The sequence below is a fragment of the Crocodylus porosus genome, unplaced genomic scaffold, assembly GCF_001723895.1.
Source record: "Crocodylus porosus isolate Cpor-Errol unplaced genomic scaffold, CroPor_comp1, whole genome shotgun sequence".
Taxonomy (NCBI): Eukaryota; Metazoa; Chordata; order Crocodylia; family Crocodylidae; genus Crocodylus; species Crocodylus porosus.
Window position 1 is genome coordinate 51,721,797 of NW_017728886.1, and position 24,605 is coordinate 51,746,401.

General features: G+C 39.2%; 1 protein-coding gene across 2 annotated transcripts in view; it reads right to left on the reverse strand.

The window, feature by feature from the left end:
- AGMO (alkylglycerol monooxygenase) overlaps nucleotides 1–24,605 on the reverse strand; it is a 314,761-nt gene that overhangs the window by 29,420 nt on the left and 260,736 nt on the right. The window contains exon 13 of one of the 2 annotated variants that reach the window (XM_019534041.1): nucleotides 17,508–17,753. The exons of the other annotated variant lie outside the window; for it this stretch is intronic. Coding sequence (XP_019389586.1) covers nucleotides 17,535–17,753 — 219 coding nt within the window. The 3' untranslated portion in view covers nucleotides 17,508–17,534. Of the gene's footprint in view, nucleotides 1–17,507; nucleotides 17,754–24,605 lie in introns of those variants that run through there. 2 annotated transcript variants of the gene reach the window in all.

The window sequence follows — 24,605 nt, forward strand, 5'->3', positions numbered from 1 at the left end:
TCCTACCCTGGGGGTTTTTAAGAGGAGGTTGAATGAACATCTTGCTGGGGTTGTTTGACCCCAGTATTATTTCCTGCCATGGCGGGGGGTTGGACTAGATGATCTACTCAGGTCCCTTCTGACCCTAGAAACTATGAACCTATGATGATGTCACTAACTGGTTGATGATATCTTTAGTGTAATGGCTGCCTGGGGCCATATTGTTGTAACATTTGATGAAGTAAGGCTTTATGCTGGCCAATGGCAGTTGTGTACTTTTTAAAATAATTGTGATTAGTTAGGTAAAGAGTCTTACCTTATTTATATGTCGTTGCTCTATTTTGTTTTGTTCTTTTTTGTTTTTTTCATCGATTGCTTACAAGAACAGGCATACATGATAGCACATGGATGAATGCAGGAAAAACAGTGCTGCACATGAATATATATATTCATTTCACTTGTATGTTTTATGAACAAAGGAGTTTGTATGCTGCATAATTACACAGGGGAGAAGTCTGATACGGAACTATAATTAACAGTTAAATGGGGAAAAGACAGCTAGTGTGAAGGCACATAAATATCAAAAGGGTTCAGTACAGGAAGTTTTAATACTTTCCCACCATAAGAGAAAATATATAGTAAAAACATCATAATGAATTAAAGTACTGACTTTTGCATAGAATTTATGAGAGTTACCCAGATTATACTGGGTTTTCTATCAGCCACTCTCCAGTTAGATTTTTGTGGCTGAAAGTTTGTGAGTTATTTGAACATGTCTCAAGTTGACAGAGCTTCCAAATTTGAAAACAACCACAGATGCACTCTTCATGATAAATAAGAATAATATTTTCATTCTTCATACTTAATCCATTAAGAAATGCCTTTTTTCTATATTACTGCTAGATTCCAAAAACCTGCTGTCAACTGGAAATAAAAATTAATCACAAAATATCTACATAAATGGCTTAAAGATGTCAATGATTCTGTGACATAATTTCATATTTAAATTCCCACTCTTTGTCTCCAAAATCAAGCTAAGGCCTCAGATTCAAAAAGCTATTGGTCTAAAAAAATCATCTATGTCAGCTGGCTGAATGGTGCATTCAGAACAGAGAATCAAATCAGGCATTATACTTTTCCCTGCTGTTAAAAAAGAGGCACTGAAGTTTACACTGAGAGATGATTACAATGATGATAGAATTGGCTGAATTAAACACAGTAAAGAGAATTAGGTATTGGTGCATTGCATTGCAGAAGAGTATTATTTTGGAAAAAAGTTTCCATGTAGGACAAAGTAGATACATCCAGGAACTGATGCTACCATTTTTAGATTTCCTTTAAACTTAGTTTCCATTAAACTCTTATTTCATACTAATCTGATAGATCTGTACAGTAAAGAATGGGGAATCAATTTTGGAAGATGCATGACAGTCACTTGGGGGAGAAACTACTGCATTTACAAAAAAAACCAAAACACATGACAAAGATTTTCCCCTCAGTCAGTATAGGAAAAAAGGCCCTAGTCTTACATTTTTATACATGGAAATCTCATTAAATACATTATCTTTGAACTGCTGCTAAAATGAACACGTGCTCAGTAATAGAAACCAATTACGAAGTTGATTAAATGCAGCCTACACCGAGCATAATTATAAAAAACATGACCTATAGTGGGCAAGCATACTGATGGAAACCTACCACTAAGAGAGGTTAGTGTAGACCCTTTGAATAAGATAGATGGTAGAGTCCATTGACCATAGTCCCCTTCAGTGCTGACTTTTTCAAGTCATGGTGAGCCAGTACATTGCATATCCTCTTCATTGCTACAGCTGAGCTGTGGCTTTCTTTCCCATTTCCAGTGATTCCTGTTTCTTCACCAGCCTTAAATGTCTGGCAAACATCACCAAACAGGGCCCCAAACAGTTAATCCAGAATCCCTCTTTTGCCTCCCACCTCCTCCCCAGCAGCCTATTGCATATTAGCGTGACCCACCTTCTATGGGGTAGAGCCCTGCACCTCCCCTGCATATACATTTTTGGAGGATCCCAGTACTCGTGGTAAAAACACCCAGTTCCAGTCATTAATGAGGGGTTAATTAGCACACTGATCCTTGCGGGGGAAGAGAGGGGTATATGGAGTACAGACTTATTTTGTCTGGAGTGCACACACATACTCAGCAATGCTGAGCTGTGGAGTCACCATGGATTCAAATGCTCTTGACTTTGCTGGGGTCCACCCCAAAGAACTATGTGGTAAATCAAAAGATAGATACAGAACACCAAAACAGAGGTCAGTGTGTCCTGGTAAAACAGGTTCCACCTATCTGGTGGGAAAGTCACAATCTCTGGTGAAAGTCAGATGTGAATATTGTAATCTGAACACATTTAGTGATTAGTGGAACTAGAAGGTATATGTTGTAAACACACTTTTTTTAAATCAATGTATTAAAGGGGCCTGAGAACCCTAAATATTGTGCACTGTGACAGGGGCCATATTTTATATTCGTGCCTTTTGTCATAAATAACACTCACTAGCATCATGCCATACACATAATGCTAGGTTATGGTGCTTGCTTGTGAAAATAAAACTCAAAAAGTCTTTGTTACTATCCCTACATGTGATAGGAGTCAACACTGGTGACCACAACTGATTGAAGTCCAACACCAAATAAAGGATAATGTGGCAGAATTAGGCTAAATTATTAGAATGAGGCTCTGCTCTGGGCCTCTAAAGGTAGTCTAGAATATAGACTGGAGTTTAGTGATGAAATACCCAAGCTAGCTTGAAATGAAGCAGCTCAGGTACCAGAAGCAGTCTAGCTGCAGCAGCATGGAAGTCATAGAAAATTCAGGTTGGAAGGAACCTCAGGAGGTTATCTAGTCCACCCCTCTGCTCAAAGTAGGACCATCCCCAACTAGATCATTCCAGCCAGGGTTTTGTCAAGCCAGGCTGTAAAAACCTCCAAGGATGGAGATTCCACCAGCTCTCTAAGTAACCTGTTCCAGTGCTTCAACACCCTCCTAGTAAGAATGTTTTTCCTAATATCCAACTTAAACCTCCCTTGCTGGAACTTGAGACCATTGCTCCTTGTTCTGTCATATTCCACCACTGAGAACAGTCTAGCTCCATCTTCTAGAACCACCCTTCAGATACCCTCTCAGTCTTCTGCAGACTAAATAAGCCCAGTTCCCTCAGCCTCTCCTCATTAGTCATATGCCTCAGCCCCCAAACCATTTTCACTGCTCTCCACTGGACTGTCTCCAACTTGTCTACATCCTTTCTATAGTGGGGGGCCCAAAACTGGACACAGTATTACAGATGATGCCTCATCAGTGCAGAATAGAGAGGAATAATTACTTCCTTTGATCTGTTGGCAACACTCCTACTAATGCAGCCTGGTATGCTGTTAGCCATCTTGGCAACAATGGCACACTGCTGACTTATATCCATCTTATTGTCCACTGTAACCTCCAAGTCAGTACAGGCTAGTTCATTTATAGCCAGCTAAGGGAATCTTCTCAAAAGCACAGCAGAAAAATCACAGCTCATAGGTACAGAAGCATGGTGATAGTATGCTGCCTTTCATACCTCTGATTCTAGTCCTAAGTGCTAAAGAGGATGAGGCCATTTTAAGGCCCTTAATATTTTTTCAATCATTTTATCTAGTGTAAAGAGATGGGAGGTGGGCTGATACACTCTACTTCTTGTTCTGAAATATTCAGGGGCTGGGTGTATTGTGTAAAACCTATAGATTTGACTCCTGGATGGAAGAGACAAGCTTTAATAAAAGATTGGGTTGATGGACACTGAAGGAATGCTTATCAAATCATTTCTAACCACACAGATTGTGACCTCCAGGATGAAACATGTAATCCAAAACAACTCCCGGCTTTGAGGAAAAAAACAGAGGACCCAGGCATGGAGATTAAAGAGTACAAAGGTAGAACACAATAAAGATTACAGTTTCTAAAATGGTAACAGACTAACACTTTTTAGCACACTTCCATGTAGCAAAACTATTAATTTAGCTTAGTATTATTTTGGATGCTCCTTGCATTTCTTCTGCAGATTTTGATACAGGAAATTAAGGTCTGTAATTACTGCATGTGCTAGGCTTCATTCAAATTCCCTTCAGCAAAAAAAATGGTTAAAAAAAACCTAACAAATCAATAGACTGCTTGAGACACATGGCCAAAGACTAGGGGTGTGTAAAGCTTCGGTCGCCAATTCAATACGGTTCAGAGGCCAAATCACTGAATCTGAATCAAATCAGGAGACCAAAAAACCCCTCTGAATAGATTCAGAGCCTCTGAATCAATTCAGAAAAGATTCAGAAGGCAGTCTATCAGGGGAACGCAAACTGAGAAGTGGGGGGAGGGAAGACTAACATCTGTAGCTGGCCAGTGACGGTGATCTTTCCCTGACTCCCCTTCCAATCACAGTGCTCAGGGGGAGGCATGTAGAACCACTATATAAGCCTCTGTCTGCAGTCTTTCTGTCCCTTTTGTGAGCTGTTTCTGCCTGAGCAAAAGAGGGGCAGACAGCTGGCTAAGAAACAGGGGGGTGGGCAGAGATCTAACAGGCACCGGGGAAGCCCACCTCTTACAGGCTACCATGCCTGCTGTTTTCATCCAAATCTGCCAAAAAATGGCAAAGTATTTCAATGATTCCCCATTATAGTCTATGGCAGAATCACTGAATCTCTCCGAATCTGTGTTGAATCTTCCAAAGCTGATTCACCTGAATTCACAGAGATCTGAATCAAATCATTGTCCTCCAAATCGGCCAAATCCAATCCAAGTCAAATACTTCCCCATATGCAAAGACTAATTTGGGGGCATATTTTATTGTTGGAAATAATCTCCACTGAGGAAGCAGTGCTGCTTGTTACATGAGTCCAGATTTAAGGAAGGGAGGAAACCCTTTTAAAGATAAGCTACAACTAAGAGTGAAAGCAAAGAAAAGTCTGAAGAAAGAAGGAACGTAAGGGAAGAAATACTTATATCAAAGAGAGATGGAAAGTAGAAACAGAAGAGGTAGAAGAGTGATTAGGCAAAAGCAAAGAAGTGCAAGGGAGAAAAGTAGATGAGAGAGATGAGAGATTTGCTAAGATACAAAATAGTATGAAAACCAGAGTCATATATGTTAAGAGAAGGGAAAATTAAGGGAAGCTAGAAAAAATAACAATAGGCAAAGCACTGCACAGTAGATGGAAAGGAACAAAAAAAAGGTGAATATGAGAGCTTTCTATTGGCTGATACGAAGGTGACCAAATCATAAAAATTAATAAATTGAGAAAAGGGAAAGTAAACCAAACCGTGAACTAGCATTATGACTGTTTACCACTGCTCTTGGCATTATGTTTACCATTATTCTGTGACCTCCCCCATATAATAAGGCTTATCAGGATGTTTCATCTGTCTTCACCATGACTCAGCAGCACATTTGGCCAACAATAGCCCTGAAACTAAACATATTGGGCAAGAGTAAATGTGGGTCATCTAACCCTTCTTTTCCTGTAAGGCCACCAAACAGTTTGGCTGTTATTGAATACAGCTAAATTCATTTGTCAGAAAAAGGGTTAAATTTAATACAGCTGGACAGTTGAGCAGCTGCTTTCATGATTTAAATAAAAACAAGCTGAAATCCTTGCTGTCAGCTCAGTGATATATGACTTGTAATGGGATGTTTCCAACCTTTTCTTCCATATGGTCGCCTACGTTAGGTAATGCACAGCCTACAGTGCAACTATCTTCTTAGAAAACATCTGGGTCCCATTCCTTCTCTGTTAGCTCCAACGTTGCCTCCCACAAACACAAATGATTCACAGGACAACATCTCTCTGCTTAAGGATCAAATTAGGACATTTCATTGATAATTTTATCATGTACCCCCACTGGAGCTATGGGAAAATGGAACACATTCAGGAAGGCATTTCTCTCTGCACATTTCCACCCTGCTATCCACAGTTGATCAAGGTAAGATTTCAGGGAAAACAAACAATCAATCTGAATTTGGAAACAGAATAAGAACAAGTTAATCTTTTATGAGGATTATATTTCTACTTAATGTCATCTTTTGCTTGTCTTGCCGCATTTTAGATTTCCCCCTTTAAAATTTGTTTACTGACAAAAAAGTGATAACGTAACATTTATTTCTGGGAGCTGACATCAAAATCAATATATTCGGAGAGAAAAGAAATGGGATAAAACTGCACCAGATTTGTTTCATGTCTCAAGGAATATTAAAAAAATCCAAACAAGACTGTCAATTCTTACTTGAAACGTAAGTTTGTAGTTATGGCACAGGCACTTCCCACAGAAGATTTAAAAGTAGGCAAATCTGGCAAATGCCAATGTCGTACCTCTCTATGTCAGGTCTTTCATTTCATCCCCAGGCAACAAAATTTTCACCAGTTTCTATTACTGAATCAAGACCTTTGTCCCCAGCATTTGAGTTTATACACACATACAAACTAACATTATTAGCAACTGGTAACATTCATGGTATCACTGAACTTAAGTCTTAACTTCACTTTACCAAGAGAGTATGTCTGTGTGTCTGAATTATTTTAAAACAGTGTAAACTCACCATGGCTTGTTTTGATATTTATACCAGTGGTCTCCAAACTTTTTTGATCGTGCACCCCTATCAGTACAAAAATTTTGAGCACACACCCCCAATATATGCATATTTATATAAATAGAAATATAAATAGAAGTTCTAATATTTTCTCTCTGCACCCCAATGAATTGTCTTGAGCACCCCACTTTGGAGACCACTGATCTATACTATGAATATTAGTTACCAACTAAACAGCTCAAGCATGACAATTTTAAAACTGATCAGCTGTCATGTTCCTCACTTTTTATTCAGAATTTTAATGAGGGAGAAAGAGTGTCAGGGAATTTAATCAGAATCCTATTATTAAATAATGACAGCAACCTGCACACAGCTGTTTCCAGCATCACATAATATAAATAATTAATCCTATTATTTCAGATAAGCCAACACAAAGTAGGGACATTCAACAGTAAAGATTAAGAATCTTCTCATATATGCTTCATTGGCTGCATTTTTCCATATCCTTCTCTATTGCAGGTATAGCATATATTCTCCATTTTCACTAGCACCGATGATAAAAGTTAAAAGTGTGAGATTCCTCATCTTCTCTCAATTTTGGGTTAAAGAGAGAAAAAAACAATACTCAGCAGTATAAAGGAGCTTTAAAATCCCAGCTGTAGGAAAGGTCTCCCAGTACAAGTACAGAGGATAAGAGTATCTGGCTGTGTCTTGTGACTCTGGCACATGGGTTTGTCAATAGCATGTCTTGAGGAGGTGAAAAGGATTTATTGGTCTAGGCTGTAAATGCAGAGACTCCAGGTTATGGTGCTGCCCACAGGTGGAGACAGGCTACTGTAACTTAGATATCCTTTTGGGACTTACTAAATCACACTGGAGATTTAGCCTTTACATAAAAGATAAGAATGACTTAAAGTCATTTTACACCTTGATTTCTCTTGGATACCAGTTCTCTGATGTATCTCTAAGATAACACAGAATAGATTCTCACCTAGTATGTTTTGGCTCCTATTATTTATGTAGAGAGAAGATCATTTTAAAATTTTTGACTAAATAGTATATGAAATTCTATTATATATTTTGACCCTTTCCATTTAGTTCTGTAAAGAAGATATGCAATGGTACTAATTCAGTTAAACTGTGCTAATAAATATACAGAAGTGAAAGCCCAGATGTTTTTAGCCTACTCATAAACAACCTGTATAATATTGTGTGCAAATCTGCTAAGCATGCACAAAAATACCAAGTGAAACAACTAACTATTAATTTACACGTGTACTTACTATGAACAATAGATAACTATGTTACTCTGAAGTCAGGCAGGAGGAGAGCAGGGTGTTACCTTAGAGACTAAGTGGTTCAGGGAGGCATAAGCAAAAGGGAGGCATAAGCTTTCAGGTTTGCTTATACCTCTCCAACCCAGATAGTCTCTAAGCTGCCACTCTACTCTCCTTCTGCCTGACTAACATGGCTATCTCTAACTTGAGACTAACATGGTTATCTCTTTCTAACTTCAGACTAACATGGCTATCTCTTTCTTGCCCTTAATAATACGTGTAAATGACTAGTTAGTAGGCCTGTGTGTAGTGGCTAGTATTCACTTTGGATTCGGATTCGGCTGATTCGGGGGACAGTGATTCAATCTGGTGATTCAAATCACTGTCCCGAATCAATTCAGCCAAATCTGATTTGGAGATTTGGCCACTGCCGAATCAGCTGAATCTCTGAATCAAACAGGCCCCATCCCCTGCCCACTCTCCCAGCCCCGTCAATGGCTGCCCCACCCAGTCCCAGCCTCCCGGCTCTTTAAAAACAAAAAAGTCCAGCACTCAGCGGCTGCTGCAAGGCCGGGGGGAGGGCTGCAAGGCCGCATGGGGGGCTCTGCCATGAGCCCTCATCCCCCGCCCACTCTCCCAGACACCCCACCATGGCTGCCCCACCCAGCCCCAGTGTTGGCTCTTTAAAAAAAAGGGGAAAAAAGCCCTGCACTCACCGGCTCCTGCCAGGTGGTGGTGGGGTGATCCTCACTGTCCTCCACTGCCCCATGCTATGTGGGGGCCTCTGCCACATGTCCCCAGAAGCCAATGGCTACTGCAGCAGCCAGTGAATGGGGGCTTTTTCTTTTAAAGAACCAGAAACTCAGGCAGGTCGGGGCAGCCATTGGTGTGGGGCTGGGAGAGCAGGGTCAGTGGGCGCTCAGGGGAGCAAGCAGGGGGTGGGGCTGGCAGGCACCCCTGCTTGGTCCGCTCCCCCCCACTCTGCCCCGCACCCACTTACCTGCATGGAGTCTGGGTTCAGCTCCCTGCAGCAGCGAGCAGGGACTGCCCGAATCTCCGAAGCTCTCCAAATCTTTTTCAGATTGATTCAGAGAGCTTCTAATCAATTCAGAATTTTTTTGTTTGTTGCTTAATTTGATTCAGACTTGGAGATTTGGCCACCAAATTGGGCCAAATCTCTTCCAAATCAAATCAGCAGCTGAAGCTTCACACAGCTGTACTAGTTGTTTCAGTGGCTATTTTTGTGCACACTCAGCAAATCTGCACACAATATTATGAGTTGTTCATGAGCAGTTTTAAAACATCATAGCTATTTCTAAGCCTTTGTTTTATAACTGGAATGTTTACACATATGAATGTTCTATGAAAAATGTGCCCCATCAAAAATTTTAAAATTCTAATAATACAATTCTCAATATATCTAGCAAACCAAAATGGAAGAGCAATAAGTTAGTGTTCCAGTAGTAAAAGACTCAAGCTCTGGCTGACTTCTAATCTACTACTGCATAGGAAGTAGCTCCCCTTTTTCCCACTTTTTTCCATTTTTATTTCTCAGTAACTATTTACTTGTAAAGATAATGATTTGAGAATCTTAGGTATTTAATGAGACTATTCCTCTTCTCCTTATGGGATTTTTCTTTTTTTCATGTTTTTGTGTTTTCATATCAGTATTTTCCTGCTATCAATTCTAAAAAGCAGCCACTGAAGGAAATACAGAAAAACAGGTAATGCAGCAGCCAGAGATAACAAAAGAAAATTATGGATATTAAAAAAAAATTAACATCAGAAAGGCCATGCTGACAGAATAGTATATGTAACAGGTAAGGAACTATTAAAAATATTCATTCTTCTCATTGAATATGATTTCTGACAGAGCTAAGTAAAGCTGGTGGGAAGAAATTTATGACTCAGAAGAAAATCAACCACCGGCTTATAATCAACCAATCAGAGATAGGAAAAAATTAATGTCACCAAATCCAGCACTCTGGCAAAGGCAAGATATAGGTTCCTGTAATAGGGTGAATCTGATTGAATGAATGCAAAGGCATTTCCCATGGATTAAAAATGATTTAGCCAAGTATTATCGATATTATGATTATGATATTAAATAAGCAAAGGAATGTGAACTCTCACGAGGCATGAAGATTTTCAATGAAGACAATGAGATTATTTATATCTGGAGATACTACGAAGACCATATGACTCAAGGAGGAATGACAACATTATTTTCTGTTTGAGATACACATGCACCTGCAGTACTTTTAGGCAGAATAATGGATTTAAGGTCATGCAAAACTTTAAGCAGTTCCAGGGATTTGATATATAAGACAGCCATCAAAAGAAGTAGCACCCTAGAGAATATTTTCATTTCTTCTGAAGACCAAGAAGTTCTATAAAAGTTAAATCCTGAGCTTACAAAGGTAAGCAGCACCATTCTTTTTGAGGGAATGGGTTTCAGAACAGAAGCCTATGAACACTTTTTTCAATTCTTCTTATTACTTAGTAAGGGATGGAAGAATTTAAAGAAACTTTATTCAGAAGTAATGATGCTGTAGATGGAGGGACCTGATCATTTTACTGCATTGGCATTAATAGATTTTCTGCACAAGATATATATATATATATATATATATATAGAGAGAGAGAGAGAGAGAGAGAGAGAGGGAGGGAGGGAGAGAGAGGGAAGGCCACCTAATTTAGAACATGTTATTCATGTCTTGAACAGCCTGTGCTGATTACTGAAATGTTCCTCACCAGCCTTCCCTCATTTCCTTTCCTAGACATTATTAATTTTTACAATTCATTCTGCTTCAATTTTTCTCAATGGCAGACATATTTGGGCCTAGATCTTGTTCCATCTATTAAGCTTCCAAGTGGTACATAGGCAATTATCTTCCATCCTGCTTGAGCCCCTGAAAAAACATGAATGCAAAAGATAGGTGGGTCCTTCTCCTCACCAGCATTTTCTCTTAAAGCTAAGATGAAAGAATGTTACAAACATTGATGTGTTAATGGTTTTTCAAGGACTCAAGTGGGTTAGATCTGGCCAATATGCAACTGCCATTTAGGAACCCAATATATGGAAGAGAATTATTCCTTAATTATTTTTCATGTCCTTGACATGCTCGGTGGGCTAGATTCACATGCCTAGCTGTTTAGTACATTGACACCTTGAAAAAAAATGTGCAAAGATGAAACAGTTTATTTTCCCTTGGACTGCACAGTCAGTCTCAAAGAGAAAGCTTCAGGTTGGTAAAACCACCTGCTGCCATCCCTATTATCAGGGTTGTTAAGGTACAAGACACTGGTAGGCCCCTAACATAGGAAAGAGGATTGTGGTTGATGGCAATGAGTCAGCTACATCAGTACTTTGCCAATTAAGTCATTAAGCCATTTTTCAGGTTGCTTTGCCCTAGACCCATGGTCTTCCAACACATCAATTGTAATCCCTCATTATAGCCTTACTGCTTAGTATTTTTCTCTTTTTTTCCTTAGTATGAAGAGTCTTTCATGGGAATCACTTAGCCAATAATACTATAGTTTAAACTGTTATCATTGGGGTAATCAGTAATAAATTCTTCCCTATATAGGATAAGCATAGTAATGCTCCCTACCCATTAATTTAAAAAAATAAAGGATAAAAATATCACCATAATCATGTAATGCTCTAAACATTATCTAGGTTCCAACTGGATGACACACACATGCAGAATGTGCTCTAAATCATGGGAGTACAAAACAGTACTGGGTGGGGAGGTCAGGATGATGCTGGAAAAGATCAGAGGCAGGAGAATGGGAGGTAGCATAACATTTGTCTGGAGAGATTTGCAGGAAGAACTGGAGACTTGTTTAAGGGTGGGGAAAACCTTGCAATAGGAAGGTCAGAAGGTACAGTTGGCAACCTCTTGGGGACCATGACCTTAACAAAAGGAGAGGTCTAGTTTGGAACAGAGGCTAGTTTTTCAGCTTGTAAATGGGTCTGGCAGTTAAGAGGACAATTCTGCCAGGTGGCAGCCTGGTTTTATGGAAAGTTTTAACAGTGGGTCAGGAACAGTAGAGAACATGGAGCATGAATACATACACTACTCTTCTGTAACTAAAGACAACTTCAAAGATTTTAAGGACTGGATACATGAAAAGATAAAGAAAAGCACTGAGGTGAAAAGTACTAACAGGAAATCGGCATAATCTAACTGAATCTAGATAAAAAGGTGTTACCACTGATGAGCAAAGGAGCCCATAGTAGGCATGGATACTGAATTGTCTTCCTGCACCACTGTTCTAAGGAAATACATTTTACAGGCCTTGTAGCAGTATTTAAAACATTGTTTTAAACTGGAATAATCTGCTTATTAACATCATCTACTTGATCTTTGTGAATGCCTAACTATATATAACTTGGGACACCTGTGAACAACCTAGGACACCTGGGTCCTAGTGCTTGCTCCAATGAATATTTTAAGTATTTTATATGAACCAGAACATCTTTAGCTAGAGATACTAGGGAAGACTTGTCCCAGAATACCCTATGACTCAATAATTAAAGTACCCTCCTCGTAGGTAGGAAGCTTAGAGTAAAACCCTGGCTCTGAATCAGGTTTTAACCTTATCTAAGACTTATCACTGATTATTGGTGTTGGACAGTCATCACCCCCATCTCTTCCTTGCTGATTTTGTGCAAGTCATGCATGTTTTGCAGATACTTACAGGATAGGGCTCTGAAGATGTAATAAATGAGGGAATGCCAGGTCTGAGAATCCCACAAGGCTAAAATATCACCCAGAGTTCCAAAGCCAGATGCATCAGGTCTTAGAAATGTGGGCACCTAGGGACATTAGGTGGCAACTAGGTTAAGCTGAGTAGGTATTTGGAGGATCTCACTGGGTACACATACACTTTAATGCACAGTAGTCTATTTTACTGTGCCTTAAAGCAGCACAAAAAAACCCATGCTAATACATTAATGTGCAGTAGAATAGGCTACTGCATATTAAGTATCACCTAAAAAAGTGTGCACTTGTGCTACTGTGCATTAGCGCAACTTAATGCACATTTATTTAGTACCTCAGGGCACTTACAGATGTCCTCCAAGGGAGGGAGAAGGGGGACAGAAGGGGAGAGCTGCTGTAATTAAACTGCCTGGAGCATCATGTGTATCAGCGTCCCCATGCTGAAAATGGAGGCGGGGGCACTTTAACTAAAACTCATTGAACCAGTTTTAGTTAAAGCACCCGTCCCCATTTTTCAGTGCGGGGACACTGACACTAGAGTCTGCTGGCGTGCAATAATTACCACACTCCAGCAAACTTGATTAGTTAGTTTCTGCTCCAATGCATTGTAATTACATGTCAGAGCAGCCTCTCTGCACGTGTACAGGCACCCTCATATTGGAGGTACTAAATTTAATGTGAATTAGAAAAAATACATCAATGCATGTGTAGACACTCCCAGCGGCATCTAAATGTTGGACTTAGGTGATTAAAGTGGCAGTTAGGTACCACTGTCTCTTTGTGGATTTAGCATAGTCAGGCTAAATATTAAATATTTTGAATATTTAGAAACCTCTAGGTATGAAGGCCCAGTTACTGTTGTTAGAAATTAAGATTATACTATTCAAATGCATCTCAGAGAAAAATCATGGTGCTATAAAACACATTTTGTCTATGAGAGACAGCATTTCAAGTGGTTAAGATTTAGAGTTTGACATTTATGAAATTAACTTCTTATGTTTAATTGTCAAATAGGAAATGATTGGAATGTGGTTAACAGAAACAGTATGATCAACTTACAGCTACAAAGAAGAGATGTCAATGAATTTTAAATTATCTGAAAGTTTTATATTAGATGAGTTTTGAAAACCACATAAGGAGCAATTCATGAGAACTGCATGTTTTAAAAAAATCTAACACTGAATGAGAAGTAATAGTACATTTTTTAAATAGTGCATTGATTAATTTTACAGTCTAGGGTTAGAGAAATGCTGTATATTTGGTTTACATATAACACAGAAGGCATTACTGAAAGGTATATTTTGCACTTTGTTATGAATATATTAAGAATTCTACAGTCATGAGCTGGGATGCATATAACACAGCAGAATCCGGCACATACTTATACAAAAGAATTTGTACCCTAAAAAGTACAGCAAAGATGAAACAGATTTAAATATGTTTAAGATGGTTTACTTTCCTGAAGAAGACATTTATTTCCTCCAAACACATAGTAAAAAAAAAGAACTATATTTAAATAAATGTAAGATGCTATTCAGTCAATTCTGCTTTCTTCCCTGCCTTGGGACAGTGGGAAAAGCAGTGGCAACATGCGAAGGAAAGGGATGAGAGAGGGAGAAGTGATGAGACATGCCTATAAGCCCAAAAGGGGAGGAAGGTGGGATTTTCACCTGTTTTAGAGACTTAAACCCTGAAGGTCCCTACTGAGTGGACTGAGCACAGCAGTGCAAGTGAAAGATGTTGGGAGCAGGGGATGCAGCCACTCCTGCTGTGCGAGTTGCTGGCTCCACACCTCCCTTCGGGAAATCCTGGATTTGGTCTTGGGTACACCTTTTCAGATTAGTTAGTATCTGATTAAGTGAATTGTGGCTCTTGAAAGCTTATACGTTTCAGATTCAGCTAGTTTATAAGATACACTTCTAGCCTGCCTTCTGCCTGAATTCAGGCTAGCATGGTTAACTCTCCCTCATGCCTTTCTATGCAGTTAACCCTGATCTGAAGCTCATTAATCTTACCTTGAGCAGGCATTAGGACTTAGGTAAGCACTTGAGGTCCCTTCCAGTCTTACTATTCTATGGCTCTATGACATTATGATAACCTATCTGGGTTTTCACATTCACTTTTTTGTCCTTACTAATATTCTTGTATTAATTTTTATTAGTCTCTGCTCCTGTCAACTTCTATGTCTTGTGACAGCTAGTGTGGAATGAAGGCTATCTAAGTGAGATCTAGGTCAAGATTAATTTTCCTAAGATATATGGTGATTCCTTTATTCTACAATCATTTTCTTTATTTCTGGGTCATATATGGGGGTTCAGAATATTTGCCATAACACCACTAAGCTGAAAACAAAAATTTTCTTTTTGCACTTCATCAAGGATACACAAGTTTTCTAAGGTCCATAGATTCAGTCTGGTTCTTCCTACTACTCACCAACCCTACTAGGTTCATCATGAACTGAACTTTATAAGCAACAGAGTCAATACTACTTTCTCATTTCACTGATTATTCACAGATTTTGGATCCAATGTCCCTCTCTTTGGGTCCCCACTTCCTTAAATTAGGTATGTGGGGTGCAGCATCTCCACTTAGAATTGTGCACTCTAGTGTACACACCAAGAGTATATCACATCCTTTGAGATTTTAAACTAGAGTCTGGCGAAAACAATGCTGAACACCATTCTTCTCCTTCTCCTTTGTTTGTTTCCTGTAGATTAGGACTAACCAGTTTAATTTTTATTGGGGGGGGAGGGGGGGTTATAGAAGCATTTCTAGTCTATACTGGATTAGGAATTTAAAATATTTTATATAGAATCTCAGTATTCTAGCAAAAGTATGGGACCTCAAGCCTAACTGCCAGAACTCCAGTTGTTTTGAATCAATCTGATCAATTGAATGATATATTAGCACTAAACATGGATTTATTTCATATAACTACAGTGCTGAAACTGAGAATAGTTAAGTAGGTGATTTTTCTACTGTAAAAGCCCAGTTTCATATCTAAAAAAGATCCATTTATGAACTCAGTTATACAGTCACAGACTCATTTCCTGTCTTTATATTTCCAGTTTGCTTTCAAAGTTATTCCCTTCTGCAATTTGCTTTTTAAAGGCATAAACTGCTATTGAAATTGTGGGGGCAGAAAAATCACATTTCCTCCCATGCACTTGTGAATTTCATTATGTGAAAAGCAGTATTTAGCTGGTGAAGCCAATATTGCTGAGAGGAAACTGAGTGGAGGGGCAGCTAGAGGTGAAAGGCTAGTTTATACTTTCTGTGACCTATCAAGCTGGAGATTACTCATGTGATATAGAGCACTCACAATGGGGAGAGTCTGGAGTAGGTGGGAGTTTGGGGTGGTGTCAAGAGGAAAACTTTGCAAAATATGTTGAAAACTTTTGTAATAAATTGGCAAAGTAATTTTAGTTAGACTTATTCTTTATTCTTGTGTTTTTAATAAGTAATTTAAAAGTTCTCCCCATCCTCACTTTCTCCTTTCTTTCCTGAGAAAAAAGTGCTAATGGAAGTTGATGTTATTTCTGTTGGGATGACAAAGTTTACATTGACATAAAAGGTGCAAGAGCTTGGCTTAAAATCTCAGGTATCAGGGTACAAAGTAAAGGTATTAAGACTTCTTCTCTTTATGCATGTACGTATGTTCTGTGAGGTAATACATGGAATATAAGAATCAGCAATATTTTCTAAGCTAGGTTTTTGAAATGAGGCATTACTTGAGATTCTAGTGTGTCATTTCTAGGTGTATATAAGTTCCCAATTGAGTTGCTTAATGTGGGGTGGGCAAATGAAGCGTATGTCCTGGGTCTGTCAAAGGGGAGGGATGCCTAAAGGGTGGACGGAGGATATTCACTCTCCCATTCCCAGCTTGGCTTCCACTTCCCAGGTGCACATTATAGTAGCATGAGTTGTGTGTCATGGAGAGCACGGCGTTCTGAGAATCACAGTTTTATAGAATGGCAGTGAAGTTTGCTGCTGCAGTGGAGAGAACTGACCCCATTTTTTGCTCATGAAATCAGCAATTATTTTGCCCTCTCAACATGCCCTCATGACATGCTTCAAAAAATAGGGTGAAAGTTCCCCCCAGGAGCAGCAAACTCCATTGCCACTCTAGAAAACTACAATTCTCAGAACACCTTGCCCCCATGACACACTACACATGCCGTTGCTTGTGGCTGCTCCTGTGTTGTCTAGTGAGGAAACGGTGAGAGAGGACTGCCCCAGGTACACTCTTCCTATGTTATGCCTCTTTGCATCCAACCCCACATCTAATCTTTTCTGTATTTACCTATATATTGATTGGACCTGCTGGGAAAGTGCAAAGCTTATTTACATAATAACTAGTTTTTGGACGTGTCATGAAAATAGTATTTCTGGACGTGTGTTTTGTGCCTATTATCCTTTTATTTAATAACTTCTGTGCTCAAAAACAGCTGATAACTTTTATTTCCTGCTAAATATATTTATTCCTTGAGGACTGGCTAGGTATCCAACATGGGCATGAAAACATCTAAAATAGTTTATACAACTCAGAATAATTGGGTTATAATATACTTTGTTTGACATCCATCAAAATTTTGAAAACACTAGTAGTATGTAATGAAGATGATATGTATGAAACTTAAAAAATATGTTAGGAACTTTGTTCTGATATTTTCAAATTAAGAACTAGAATTGTACTATCTTAATAAATGTAAATATCGTGTGTACAGCAAGTAGAGTTTTCTTGTAACGTAGTCATAAATTTTTTTTTATTGTACATCTTATTTGATTGCTTAAACAGAAGTAGTTAAATGATGGGAAACTTTATTCACAAAAAATAATTCAATCAGAAAATGACCAACATTATTCATAGACTAATTTGATCATTTCTACTTCTGATTGATTCTCATTGTGTTATTAAGGCTTGTGTACGTCTCCAGATTATGTGATTCATTTTTTCCATTCAGAATCAGTTTTCAGTTGCTGAGAAAATTGATGAGGTGAAGCAAAGGCTAGTCTTTGTATGTATCAACATTTTGGAAATTTTCAGGATTGTTTTATTAATGAAGATTAAGCTGAAATGATCAAGAGAGTCAAGAATGTCCATATTACAGTCTCTGCATTCTTTTTTTGGCTGTGTATTCCCACAAGTGTCCGGCTGGGGAAATACTTCATAATGAATTTGGTTCTGTGGAAAAGATTCTAGGAGAAATAGTCTTTAATTCTAACCTTGTGTGGGGGAAGTGAGGGGAAGGAGACCCAAATACTATACACACAAGAAAACATAAGGAGTCTTTAAAAATGTTCAAAATTGGGCCAAAAGTGTCAGGTAATAGAGCACCAACACACTTAGCAGATTTCTGACTACCAGAGTTTTGGACTAGCTCCCAGCCTTAGAAGTGGGATCAAACTAATTTTCACTTTGCCAAAGCTGATGGAAGCTCTACAAATGTAAACTGAAGGTACAGTATAAAAGTGAAAGAATATTTCTTACCTTATATAAATTTTCAGAACACATAAATTTAAAATTAAATGCAGTGGCTCTTTGCTCATTTTGGACTATGCAATAGCCAAACAAAGTTGCCAAACTTAATGGAAACTGAACAGCAGGCTCTTTCAAAATTACAATGTGATGCAAGTGTTGGGAAAGAGTGATGATATCTCTGCTACTTCTCTAGGTATCTGTATTTTGTTTCTTTACATTCAGCTACAGTTCAGTTTACAAATGCTGGCAGATCTTTGTATTACCCAAATTTTTGTTCAATGGAGCTATTTGCCTGTTTACCTATTCAAACACCATTATTTAATAAGCCTAAAATATCCCAAATAATTTCAGTTCAAAGTCATGAATTTAATTCCAGGTTAGGAGAATTTTAAAAAAGGTGGGCATACTGTATTTTCCTTAATATAACCCATACTTATCCCCAAAGCAAGTTGGGGAAAATTGGGGTGTACATTGTATGCAAGGAAAGGGGCTCCCTATGGATCCAGAAATTTTGGGGGTGGAGTACTGGCAGCATTAATTGGGGTGGCTCTAGGAGCCATGGCAATTAACATTGCCACTGCTTCCCCACCCCACCTCCCCCACCAAATTTCTGGGCCTGTGGGGAGCTCTTTTCCTGGCATTTTTATTGCAATTTTCTCCCAACTTGTTTTGCGTGGATGGTATGGGTGATATACAAGAAAATATGGTATGTTCACTCTTTTTTAAAATTCTGGTTACCTGGAATAAAATGTATGACTTCAAATTGAAATTATATTGGAAATTATTGGAAGGTAATAAAGCTCTGGAAGAGGCTACACAGAGAGAATGGAATTTCAATCCTTGGAGTTTTTTAAGACTTGGATAAATAAATCCTTGACTGGGATGATCTAGTTGCTTTGAGCAGGGGGTTAGATGACCTCCTGAGATCCTTCCAATCCTCATTTTCTATGATTCTATGTCATCGTTCTCTTTGTCATCATCATCTTTCTTTCCTGTTTGCTACCTCTGCCCATTTTGTGAGCTCTGTGAGATAGACTCCTTTTACACAGACTAATGCAATGGATTGTGATCCTTAACTGGTGCTTCTAGGTCCTGACATTGGCGACACATAGGGGGTGCATGCAGGTGCACGTGCACACCCTGAGATTGGCTGTGCAGCCCCTGGAAGCACCAGCTGTGGAACCAGAAGTGCTGGCAGAAGTCCACTTCCAGTTTCACCGGTATTGTGGTTCTGGGCTCAGCAATCAGCTGCTGGGGAACCTCCCCCAGTTGGCCGCTGGGAGACCCCCCCTGCCATCAGCAATCTGGTGCCCCCCCCAAACTCGGGAGGCACCAGTCGCCCATGGGTCCTGATGTAATACAAATAGTAAAATTACTGAGAAGTGGGAAGCATTTACTTTATCCAAGTATCCACCCACAAAATCTGTAATTGTTTAGTTCACAGTCCTTGTGTGGAGAGTGCCAGATGTTTGGAAAGTGAAAAGGGGCTTCTTCTAATCTTAATTCCTACTTTCTCTGTGAACTTGCAAGCAGTGGGTAAAATCCTTGCCTAAATGAATCACATTGCAAAATTCCCATTGACTTCAGCAAGGCCAGGTTCTTACCCAGAAATGTGTAAATCTGTGAAGTTCTGAGTGCAAAGATTGGTCTCTCTTGCAAACCACCCCAAAAAGAGCAGACTACATGAGAGGTCAGGAGGAGCAGAGCTAGTTATTCAGAGAGGGAACAATGCTGACTACGCCTAATGGTTGTAACAGCTATTGAGTTCTTTCTGCCCCTTGGGAGCCCTTAAGGTAAGTAGCTCCCAGGTCAGCTGCCCCTATGCCCTAAAAATAGCAAAAAAAAATATTTTCTGCAGCAGAAATAGAGTCCCACTTTCAAACCAACCTCCTAACTTTTCCAGAAAAAAATACTAAAACCCCCAAATCTTTTTAAAAGTTAGAATGGTAAATAATCTCTTTTTAAAATAATGAACTCTAATTTTATCATTTTACCCTGCCACACATTTCACAGAATGATTTGTGATAATTCTTATCCCAACTCCTGGTTGCAAAAGGGTAATTGAATAGCATATTTACCGGTCAGAGAGCAACCTGTTTTCTAACCAGTGTCTGTAATATAATATTACAAACTCACCCTATTTATAATACTGTCAAAAATCAGTCACAAAAGGGAGCATTAGTAACAAATAATTCTTTTAATCAAGCTCCTGGAGCCCTATCAGCTAAAGTTCATGTTACCTTTACTTCCTCCATGTTAGTGAGGACTCTGTAGAGAAGGACATTATTAACATCCCTCCTTCTTTTAGGACAAATAATATGTTAGAATACAGTGGAATATTTGTAACAATATATTTACCTAGTTGACAAAATGACTCCTTTTTCAGTTAAAAGGAATTTTTTAGGATTGATACAATTTCATATCACCAAAAAAATTCAGGGGTTTCAGGGTATTTTTACTGGGCAAATATAGGTTTCATATTTGCCAGATAATATGGACAGCTAAAAAATACATAGCCATTTTATATATTTTAAATTATATAAGGAAGATTCAAAATCATGTAAAACAGAAACAAAATCATGACATTTCACAAAGCAAACCAACTGCATTTTATGCTATATTATATATAATAGAGATAGTTTTCCAATACAAGACAGGTAACTATTGGAAAGGTTGGCCTGATGATATTTAAATGTAACGTGTAAATTTAAGTGTCAAAATAGTTAATGTAGCTGTAAAGATTTGTATTGAATGATGAACCGCTGGCTATTCTGCATGTTTACAAGAAAAGATGAAGGTGTTCCGACTAGCAAACCTTCTGAAAAAGGGGTGGTGAACATCTGGGGTTGCTTCCTCTCTAAGAAAAAGGAAAGGTCATATCCCACCCAGGGAGAAGAAATGACCCTCATAAAGAATGTAAGTGATCTTGCTTGACCTGTGATGCAAGAGTGAAGCTGACCTCTGCTGTTTAACTACAATGTGTGTTTCTTGTTAGCAAGAGTAAGCAAGTGTGCACTGCCATAAAAGAATGTGAGGGATATGAATTGTGCTGAAAGTCAGGAGAATGAAATATCGTTTGTGGAAGTGAACATCTGATGAGTGAAAGGGTGGTTGTCTGGCTATGTGTAAGAGGTTCAATAAGGGAGGAAGAGGAGCAAGCAGAGGTAAAAGCAAGCATACATATACACTGAGGTAAAAGCAAACATGCATATACACAGAACTCAAGATGGCTCATAATCAGTTTTCTACTTCCCTTGCTTTCTTCTTAGACTATTATTGATTTCAATAAACAAATCAGAAGTGTGAACTACAGCAGTATAATGAATAATCCAATTGTTGTTCCAAGTATCACAGTGCTTACCCAACCCTAATTTTCCACAATTGAAAAGTTAAACAAATTCCACTGGAAAGTACTTATCCAGTGGATAACCAACATTTCAAATACTTAACCAGACAATAACCAACATTTTGAGTTAGTTGTACAACATTTCAAATCATGAAGTACATACAATATACTTCAGCACAGTGACAGCATGACTAACAAGCCTTGCTCAGCACTGTCCATACAACCATCCTTTTCTTTAAAATTAACAAATAGTGCCAGTTAACATAAACTAGATGTTTCAACATATTGAACTCTATCAATGCTAAATGAATAAGCAAACCAATCCAACATATAGATGAATACACTAGAGATTTTGAACTGTCAGCACTTCCACAGTCACCTGCACAATTACTGTTTACTTGTAATGCATTTGTCTGTAGCACAGAAAACCCAAGAATTAAAAACAAGTCCTCATTCCACTTCATAAAAATCTTGTCTCATGCTCTACATAGGTATTAGAGGCAGCAGCAATAATTATAGACATGACATCTGTCAAACCTGATTAATCAAAGTTAAAAAACTGCAGTTATATGTAATCCATGCAGTCAGAAATAATAAGTCACTATTTATTCTTTGTTATTCAAGAGGCAGGATCATCTTGTGGTTACTTTACTAGCCTAGGTCTTAGAAGACCAAGGTTCAGTTTCTAACCCTGATGCAGTCTCCCTGTGAAGCGATGGTTAGAGCATTTCATCTTTCTGTGGGTCAGTTCCTACTCTCCTTCTTCCCCTGCTTGTCCCATCTAAATAGGGTCATTGTTGTGGATCCTGGCTCTCCACCACCTTCGGTCATATGTATCTTCTTTTCCAACTCCTCTTTCCTGTCCCTCTCCATTATATCTCTCCATCGCATCTTCAGTCTTCCTCTTCTCCTTCTCCCTGGTACTGCCATTCTGGTAACTCTGTTTTCCCACGTATTCTTCTGGACTCCTTTGAATATGCCTGTACCACACTAGGCTTTTCTCTTATACTTTCTTAGATGCCTCCACTACCTTCACTGATCCTCTGATGTAAGTAGTCCTCACTTTATCCAACTTGGTCACTCCACACATCCATTGGAGCATTCTCATCTCTGTCATGTTCAGTCTCCTTTCTTGAGTTTTCTTAAGGGGCCATGTTTTCAATCCATACAATAGCTCTGGTTGCACATCTTGTAGACTTTTACTTTCAGCTTTGCCAATACTCTTCTGTCTTACAACATTCCTGTTGCCAATTTCCAGTTTCTCCACCCTTCTGTTAGTCAATGGTTCAGCTCATAGTACCATAGTACTTAGGGTCGGAAGGAACCTACGCCCATCATCAGGTGCAACCCCCTGCCCCATGTAGGAATGGCTGCCAGGATCATATCACCCCAGCCAAATATCTGTCCAGCCTCCTCTTGAAGACTCCCAAGGTAGGAGAGAGCACCACCTCACGTGGGAGCCGATTCCAGAGCCTGGCAGCCTTAACTGTAAACTAATGTGTCCTGATGTTCAGCCTGAACCTTTTCTCTAACAATGTGTTGCTAGGCATTGGGTAAGGAGGGTTAGAGACCTCAGTATAGGATGCAGAACAGCCAGCACATCAAGCAGAGAATTGTGTATAGCTAACCAATTTTCAAAATGTACAATGAAAATTAATCTGAGAATCCTTGTCTCTCCAGATTGTAGGTGCCTCTCTCATGGCTGCAGCTATAGACCTTTGCCCACTCAGGATCCAGACCCCAGAATCCTCTACCAACACCAATGGTAGGTGCCTACAACTATTATTTCAGTTAATTGAAAGGGGTCTGCTTGTTCCTTTCAAAATGCAGATAGAGGAGCAGGAACTGGCACTGCCAACTTTTTATAAAATACTTATACGTTTGAATACATATGCAGGAAGTGGAAGACCTTGGTTCAACTCTCTTTTCATCCTGAGAGGGCTCAAACCCATATCTCATATACCTCAGTAGGCTGCTCTAACTACCTGGCTACAAACTATTTGGGCGGGCAAAGAAAAACTCCACACGTCTCTTGTTGAAGCTATACTACTTTGAAGGAAAAAAACCTTAAAATCCATTGATGGGGTGCACTGCAGTGGTGAAATAGCTTACCAGAAGGAACACTATTATGTGATACAGTAGTTTAGACACCATGGGAGGTCAGTTTATTCATTAAAATGAGCATTGGATAAAATATAGAAAGGTACCTGGAAATAAGAATTAAAACTTAGGTCTCCATGCTCAAAATGAGTCCTTTAAGTACGGTGTCTGGGAATGACCCTTAACATCAGCAAAACAAAGGTGCTTCACCACTCTACTCTGGGCCAATTAGCTCCCTCAGCAGAGATCCTCAGTGATGGATAGGAACTGGAGAACGTTGAATACTTTGCATACCTTGGCAGCCATCTTGCAAAAAAGGCCAACATTGATGAGGAAATCTAGCATAGGAACTGATGTACCAGCTCTGCTTTCAGAAGACTGTATCATCATGTGTTCAATGAGCACAATATCAGGACACATACAAAACTCCTATTATATACGGCTGTGATAATCTCAACTCTTCTCTATGGCTGTGAGGCTTGAGTGACTTACAAGGACCACCTGAAAATCCTGGAATGCCTCCTCCACCACTACCTCCAGAAGTCCCTTGGCATAAAGTGGGAGGATTGTCACAGAAGTAATGTTCTTACCAATGCTAACACCATCAGCACAGAAGCATTGATTATTCAACATCAGCTGCAGCAGACAGGACATTGTGTATGCATGCCTGATGTACATTTACCAAAACAATTGCTATATTTCCAACTCAGCCAAGGACAAAGGACATGTGGGGGCCAAAGAAAACACTTTAAAGATACCAACAAGGCAAGCATTAAGAGGTATGGCATTGACATCACAAACTGGGAAAAACTAGCTTGGGATATGACTATATGATGATGCCTTGTGAAAGAAAGTACATCTTACTCTGAGAAAAACTGTCTTGCCTCAGAGGCAGAAAAATGACAGGAATGGAAAAAAAGGGAACAAGACCAGGAAATACATGGGTTGACCCTCCCTTTAACCACCACCTGTGTTGTCTGCCAGAGAGTCTGTGGCTCTAGGATCAGCCTTCTTAGCCATCAACAGACTCATCTACAACCCTTTACTTAACCCATGGGAACCATCATCCTTGACCATGAGGGATTGCTGCTGCTGCGGACAGAATCATA